Here is a 7,674-nt window from a genome sequence, read left to right on the forward strand (position 1 = left end):
TGTTATCGGATGCCGTGTAGTTGATTCTGACTTATAGGTACTCCACATGACAGAGTAGAACTGCCCCACAGGGTTTCTAGGTTGTATTCTTTATGGAAGCAGATTGCTAGGTCTTTCTCCCATGGAGCTGCTGGGTGGGCTTGAACTGTAAACTTCTCAGTTAGCAGTGAAGTGTCTAACTGTTGTATCACCAGGACTCTGTGTGTGTGTTTGTGTGTGTGCATATTGTTGTTGTTAGGTACCAACAGGTTGGTTTTGACTCATAGCAACCCTATAGACAGACAACAGAACATTGCCTGGTCCTGTGCCATCCTTAGCAATTGTTGGTATGTTTGAGCCCTTTGTTGCACCCACTGTGTCAATCCATCTCGTTGACAGTCTTCTTCTTTTTTGCTGACCCTCTACTTTACTAAGCTTGATATCCTTCTCCAAGGACTGGTCCCTCCTGGTAACATGTCCAAAGTACGTGAGATGCAGTCTCGCCATCCTCACTTCTAAGGAACATTCTGGTTGTATGTCTTCCAAGACCAATTTGTTTGTTCTTCTGGAAGTCCATGGTATATTCGATATTCTTTGCAACACCATAATTCAAAGACATCAATTCTTCTTCAGTCTTCCTTGCATTGTCCTGCTTTCACATACAAATGAGGTGACTTGGGTCAGGTGCATCTTCATCCTCAAAGGACAAAAACATCTCTGCTTTTTAACACTTTAAATAGGTCTTTTGCAACAGATTTGCCCAAAGCAATATGTTGTTTGATTTCTTGACTGCTGCGTCCATCAGCATTGACTGTAGATCCATATAAAATGAAAACTAGTGTTAGCACAATTAATAGGAGCTCTGGTAGCATAGTGGCTAAGTCACTTGCCTGCTAACCAGATGGCTGGCGGTTCAAACCCACCAGCCACTCCTCGGAAGGAAGGTTGGGCAATCCTACTTCCGTAGTGATACTGCCTCGAAAACCCAAGGAGAGGTCGCTATGAGTCGGGGCCGACTCGATGGCACATAACAACAGCAACAACAGCACAATTAATATTTCATCCTAATTTTAAAAATTTATGTTTATATTTTACCCTTACCTGGACAGCTCATTCTTTTGATTCTTACTGCCCCTCACTCTCTTATAAGAACCAACACAGCATGCCACTGTTTGTAGTCTAGAAATTAAATGTTTGTTAAATCATACACACCTAAAAACCAAACTCACTGCCATCGAGTCGATTCTGATTCATGGAAATCCCTTTGGGTTTCCAAGGAGGTAAATCTTTACAGAAGTAGATTGCCCAGTCTGCCTTCCTCAGAGTGGCTGCTGGGTTTGAACCAACAAACTTCTGGTTAGCAGTCAAATGCCTTAGGCACTATGCCCACAGAGTTCCTTTTGTTAAATCATAGAGCTTTAGAATTTTAGAGTCTCAAGAAATCTCTTGTCTAATCCTTTACTTTACTGATGAAGAAACAGGTTTTCAGAGAAAGTAGGTGACTGGCCCAAAGTCAAGGAGCTGTAGTGGTGCAGTGTTAAGGCATTTGGCTGCTAATCAAAAAGTCAGCAGTTCAAACCTACCAGCTGCTCCAAGGTAGAAAGATGAGGCAATCTGCTTCAGTAAAGATTACAGCCTTGGAAACCCTTTTGGGGATAGCTATGAGTCTGAATCTACTCCACAGCAGTGAGTTGTTTGGTTGCCCAAAATCATAATGCTGGTTGGTGACAAAGCAAGGACCAGAACTCAAATTTGTACCCAGGTTTATCCTGCTTGCAGTCTGAACCCTAAATTGTCCTTAGATAATCAGTGACAAAAATATCTGACTTTACACAAGTAGTCCTGGGCATGTTGGTGGTGATAAGAGTGATAGGCTTTACTAAAACATTACAAAGATTCCGTTCCCGCCACTTGCAAGATTGCCCCGAAAGAGTAACTTCTAAGTTTGGTGTTGGGCAGAGTCACAAGTTACATGCAGCACTTGTTTTATGAATCCGTCGGCCTAGTCTCTCAGGTTCTTCTGACAGAAGGGCGTCCCAAGGGCCCCATACGCAGGGGCTCCCCCTCCCGATTCCTCGCCGGCTGCGGTCTGTCATACAGCAGCAGCGCGGCCCGCCCCCACGTGGACTCGGCTCAGAGGATCAAAGTCTGAATGCTGCCGGGTCCCCGCAGGTGAACGAGGGGCTGCGAGTGTCCGCAGCGCGGGAGCTGGGACACTGCAGGACCGGAGGGTCCCTGCCAGCCCCGCCCTTCCCCTCCTCCTCCTGCTGCACGCGGCCCGCGCCCCCTACCCTCCCCCACGACGCCCGGCGCTGCACCCGGCTGCGGCCCCGGGCCCACGCCCGGCTCCAGGATGGAAAAGGCCCCGCCCCCATCAGTTGGAGTCGTGACCCCGCCCCCTCCCGCCTCGCTGATCAGACAACCAATGGAGAGCGCGATGGGCGGGGCGGGGCAGCTGTCGTGAGGAGGTCCTGGCCAATAGGGAAGCATACTGGGCCTGGTAGGCGGGGCGTCGAGGCCTTGTCACGCTCGGGTCCGTGTGAAAACGGGGGTTCCGAGTGCAAAGCAAAGTTTTTTTGTAAACCGTCTGCAAAGGCGGGGGGTGGGGGCGAAGAAGGCGCCCGAGACGGGGCCGAGTGCAGCTACCGTGGCCGCCGCCTCTCAAGCTCTTAAGCTGTCGCCTCCTCAGCCTGAACCACAGAGAAGACCAGCGCAGAGAGCCCGCAGATGCTTGGAGCCTTCTTGGCGCAGAGCTGCCCGTCGCCCGCCGCCGCTGCCCGCCTGCTCCTGCTCCTGCTCCGGCTCCTGGTCCCCCGGCCCCGGGAGCCCCAGCTTCCCGCCGCCACCGCTGCCACGGCCGCAGCCTCCTCTGCCACCCCGCTGTGGGTGTGGGGGCTGCTGGGGCTGAGCCGGGCCTCAGCGCCGGCTCCGGGGACTGACGCCTGAAGAGCTGCGCGCCGCGGCGCCACCTCTCGCCTTGGACTCCCGCAGGCACGGGGGCTCGGTGGCTTGACCCGGGGTTCGTCCCAGTCCGGCCGCGGGAGCCCCTCAGCAACTCCTCGAGCGGTCCGGATCGGGTGGTGCGAGCTCCGCGCCGCCCTCCCACAGTCGCCAAGTCGCCGGCCCTCCACTCCTCGCCGCCGCCTCAGGAGTCTCCAGGTCGCACTCGGCGCGCCCCGCAGCCGCAATCATGGGGTGCTGGGGTCGGAACCGGGGCCGGCTGCTATGCATGCTGGCGCTGACATTCATGTTCATGGTGCTGGAAGTGGTGGTGAGCCGGGTGACATCGTCGCTGGCGATGCTCTCCGACTCCTTCCACATGCTGTCGGATGTGCTGGCGCTGGTGGTGGCTCTGGTGGCGGAGCGCTTCGCCCGGCGGACCCACGCCACCCAGAAGAACACGTTCGGCTGGATCCGGGCGGAGGTGATGGGGGCTCTGGTGAACGCCATCTTCCTGACCGGTCTGTGCTTCGCCATCCTGCTGGAGGCCATCGAGCGCTTCATCGAGCCGCACGAGATGCAGCAGCCCCTCGTGGTCCTCGGCGTCGGCGTGGCCGGGCTGTTCGTCAACGTGCTGGGGCTCTGTCTCTTCCACCATCACAGCGGTTTCGGCAAGGACTCGGGCCACGGCCACTCGCACGGCGGCCACGGCCGCAACAAGATAAGCCGCCCCGGGAGCAGCGACAGCAATGTGAACCCGGGCAAGCAAGGGCCCGACCAGGAGGAGACCAACACCCTGGTGTCCAACAGCAGCAACTCGAACGGGATGAACCTGGACCGTGCGGGTGAGCCGATTGCTGCGCCGCCGCAGGTGGTTGGTGGGAGCCCGGACCGGCCGCCGCGGTGGCCCCGCGCCCCCTGGCGCCCGAAGTGTCTGCGCGCCCTCCCCGCCTCTTGGCCGGGATTCCAAGCCCTTAGTGGGGTGGGCCTGCGGGGGGCGCGCCTGGCGATGTAGGTGCGCACTGTGGTTCTGAGCGTGGGCAGAGGGTCAGGAGGTGACCGTCGTCCCGCTCCAGTCCGCAGCTGGACTTGGTTGTCTTTACCGGCATTTTGAAGACACTACCCTATTTTGGCTTTAACGGGATCAGAAATGATTCCTCATTACGTTTCTTGGTCCCTTGGGAAGGGAAGAAAATTCCCAGTACGTCCTTAGGTGTTGAGTGTTTGAAACCTTGCACTACCAAGTTCTGGCTGTGAAACATGTTTCATAATACTAAATTCAGAGCAGACCTGTTGTTGTTGCTGTTTGCCGTCGAGTCGGGACTCATAGCGTCCTCTCCTTGGATTTCCGACGCAGTATCTAGATTGCCCAACCTTCCTTCCGAAGAGTGACTGATGGGTTTGAACCGCCAGACTTCTGGTTAGGAGTCAAGTGCCTTAGGCACTATGCTACAAGAGCTCCTAGAGCAAGCCTAGCAGTTGGTTTTCCCACGCTCAAAACTCTGGTTAAGATTTTTTTTTTTTTTTTTTAATGAATATCAATGTATGTTTCAGTTTATTGATCTCTCCTCCTGAAAAAGGGGGGTGGGCTGGTGGCACCGTCGTTATCTCGGCTGCTAACCGAAAGGTCAGCGGTTTGAACCCACCAGACACTTCTCAGGAGAAGGACACAGCAGTCTCCTTCCCTAAAGATTACAGCCTTTGAAACCCTATGGGGCATTTCTACCTTGTCCAAAAGGGTCTCCTAAGAGTCGGGATCCACTGGATAGCAGTGGGTTTGGTGGTTTTGGATTTACTCCTAAAAATCCCAGGTATAGCACCTTTTTAACATTTACTTCACTTAGCGCTTTTCCCAGTCATTCTAAAATGAAAGTGCGGATGATTTATTCATCTTATATAGATGGTTTTCATTATAAAAATAAGTGTTGTTGAAGGATTTTTGGACAGTAACAGAAATGTTGGAAGAAAGCAGATGGTAAAAGAAATCAACCAGTGCCCCACCACTCAAGCTCAATGGCTATTGACAGTTTGGTGTATTTCTCTCCAGTTTTTTCCATTGATACTTATTTACCTGGTTGTATCATACTCCATAGGCAAATTTCCTTTTTTTTTTTCTGAGATGCAGGATATCATGTTAATGAATGCATTAATATTCAATGTTGGACATTGAAAAGGTGTAATAATTGAATTTCCTCTCACCTCCACTCACTGAGGGATGTTTAAAAAAAAATTAAGTTGCTCTGGTGTGTATAATTGTTTTAAAAGATCAAGAGCTAGAAAGGAATGCACTAGTTCCAACCTTTCTTGAAGTAGCTTTAATAATGGTTTCTGTGATTGTTGATAGATTCATATTGCTGATTTGTCAGTTTCTAAAGTCCCTCAGACTGTCTTTTATAGTCATGATAAAAGTTTAAAAGTTAAACTCTCAAGAGATTGACCTTAGTGCCTACAACCAAAGCCTAGTGTCAAATCAGGCAGTTTATATTGATAGACTCATCCATAGCTGTTCGTATTCAACTTTGGATGGTAACATTCAATTTTATGCTTTGGTTTTTGTATAAGCAAAAAAGTCTAGCAGAATGTTAACAGGACCCCACCCCCATCGAAAGATAAACTTCTTTGAAGGAGAGGGTGGTTAGGAGAGTGGGGAAGCAGTATCATCTTAATGACTTAATTTAGCCCTGGCCATTATGCCCTGGCTTGGTCCCAATATGTCAATTTATATTAAATGGCCCTGCACAGATTTCAGAATTTTACTTGATGACAACTTTTTCATTTCAAAAGGAGGCAGGCATTTTTTGCTGCCTTTACAGCTTAAGTGGAATTGGACAAGAATGAAGTTTTATGTATACACTCTGAATGTATTAATAATTTTTGTTTCTTTGTAGATTCAGAAAAATCCAGAAATGATGCAATGGAAGTACAAGTGAATGGAAATCTTATCAAAGAACCTGACCATATGGAATTAGAAGAAGATAAGACTGGACAACTTAACATGCGTGGAGTTTTTCTGCATGTCTTTGGAGATGCCTTGGGTTCAGTGATTGTAGTAGTAAATGCCTTGGTGTTTTACTTTTCTTGGAAAGGTTGTCCTGAAGGGGAGTTCTGTGTGAACCCATGTACCCCTGACCCTTGCAAAGCCTTTGTAGAAATCATTAATAGTACTCATGCTCCAGTTTATGAGGCTGGTCCTTGTTGGGTACTATATTTAGACCCAACTCTTTGTATTGTAATGGTTTGTATACTTCTTTACACAACTTATCCATTACTTAAGGAATCTGCTCTTATTCTTCTACAAACTGTTCCTAAGCAAATTGATATCAAACATTTGATAAAAGAACTTCGAAATGTTGAAGGAGTTGAGGAAGTTCATGAATTACATGTTTGGCAACTTGCTGGAAGCAGAATCATTGCCACTGCTCACATAAAATGTGAAGACCCGACATCATACATGCAGGTGGCTAAAATCATTAAAGACGTTTTTCATAATCATGGAATCCACGCTACTACCATTCAACCTGAATTTGCTAGCGTAGGCTCTAAATCAAGTGTAGCCCCCTGTGAGCTTGCTTGCAGAACTCAGTGTGCTTTGAAGCAATGTTGTGGGACACGGCCACAAGCCCTTTCTGGAAAGGGTGTAGAAAAGGCCCCAGCAGTTAGCATTTCGTGTTTAGAGCTTAGTGACAATCTAGAAAAGAAGCCCAAAAGGACTAAGGTTGAAAACATTCCTGCTGTTGTGATAGAGATAAAAAAAATGTCAGCCAACCAACCTGAATCATCTTTGTAAGTCTTGAAAAGATATGTTTGACTATTGCTTTTAAGCTGCAAGAGGAAAAAAATCTCCACTGAAATTCTAAGTTTGCCAAGTAGTATAATTGAAGTCCTTGTTCTGGTCACACAGTTTAATTCTATTTTTGTAAGAAGATAATGGGACTGCATAACAGAGTTCTATATTACAACTTTGTGATTATTAGTGCAGTGTACAGCTATGCTGTAACAGTTTTGGAAAGCCAGTTTTTAACACTATGTTACATTTTTGTTTAAGTATAAACCTTATATAACATAATGGCATTTGATTTCCGTTTTCCCATGGTAAAAATTAGGGGGATAAATAAATTGAAATTGTTATTGGAATTTCTCTGCTTTTCTTTTCCCCCCAGGGTTGTACTTTTGTGTATTAGAATTATAATTGCTAGAACTTGAAATCATCAACAAGTTTGTTTTCTTTGATATTTCAGATGATATTTACTTGCCCTTTAAGTTAAGATCATTATGTAGTATAATGGCAACATATTTTAAGAATGACTCAAGGATATATTAGTAAGAGAAGTTCTTTTTTTTTTTTATTTACATGGAGTATAATACTAAAGATAAATTACTATCCTCTGTTCTGCCTTTCTGAGTGTTACTCTAATAAACAGTGAGATCATTAACAAATTGTGAACTATAGTTTACACATGTAAGAGGATATATGGGGAATAAGAGCAGGGAAAAAAGTTTACCAAACTAAATGTTATTTAGATTATTGTATGCTAACATTCAGAAGACATTTCTAAATTATTTTGAGAATTTCAACTCATGTTTTCTTTTACCAAAGTTAGTCTAAAACAGACATGTTCACCAGCATTATTTTCTTTGAAAGATTGGTATTAGAAATAATGAGATGAACGTTTACTCACAGAATATATACAATAAATATTTTTAAGGATGTTAAATTTAAACTATTAATATGGTCTTTTAAATTGTGGGTACTTA

At 46.8% G+C, this 7,674-nt stretch overlaps 1 protein-coding gene across 1 annotated transcript; it reads left to right on the plus strand.

The window, feature by feature from the left end:
• Window positions 1-3,169: 3,169 nt before the first annotated feature.
• SLC30A1 (solute carrier family 30 member 1) lies at window positions 3,170-6,706 on the plus strand. The gene is made up of 2 exons (XM_007952866.2): window positions 3,170-3,764; window positions 5,808-6,706. Exons 1-2 carry the CDS (start codon window positions 3,170-3,172, stop codon window positions 6,704-6,706), a joined length of 1,494 nt encoding a protein of 497 aa, XP_007951057.1.
• The last annotated feature ends 968 nt before the right edge of the window (window positions 6,707-7,674 follow it).

This window comes from Orycteropus afer, unplaced genomic scaffold (genome assembly GCF_000298275.1).
Source record: "Orycteropus afer afer isolate SDZICR_OR568_19922 unplaced genomic scaffold, OryAfe1.0 scaffold00013, whole genome shotgun sequence".
Classification (NCBI taxonomy): Eukaryota; Metazoa; Chordata; class Mammalia; order Tubulidentata; family Orycteropodidae; genus Orycteropus; species Orycteropus afer.

What these genes read in the sequence shown, in the direction of transcription:
- SLC30A1 (XM_007952866.2), top strand. Translation starts at nt 3,170, where the DNA reads ATGGGGTGCTGGGGTCGGAACCGGGGCCGGCTGCTATGCATGCTGGCG. An exon ending in GATGAACCTGGACCGTGCGG is followed by an intron (nt 3,765 to 5,807) that starts GTGAGCCGATTG and finishes GTTTCTTTGTAG; the next exon opens with ATTCAGAAAAATCCAGAAAT.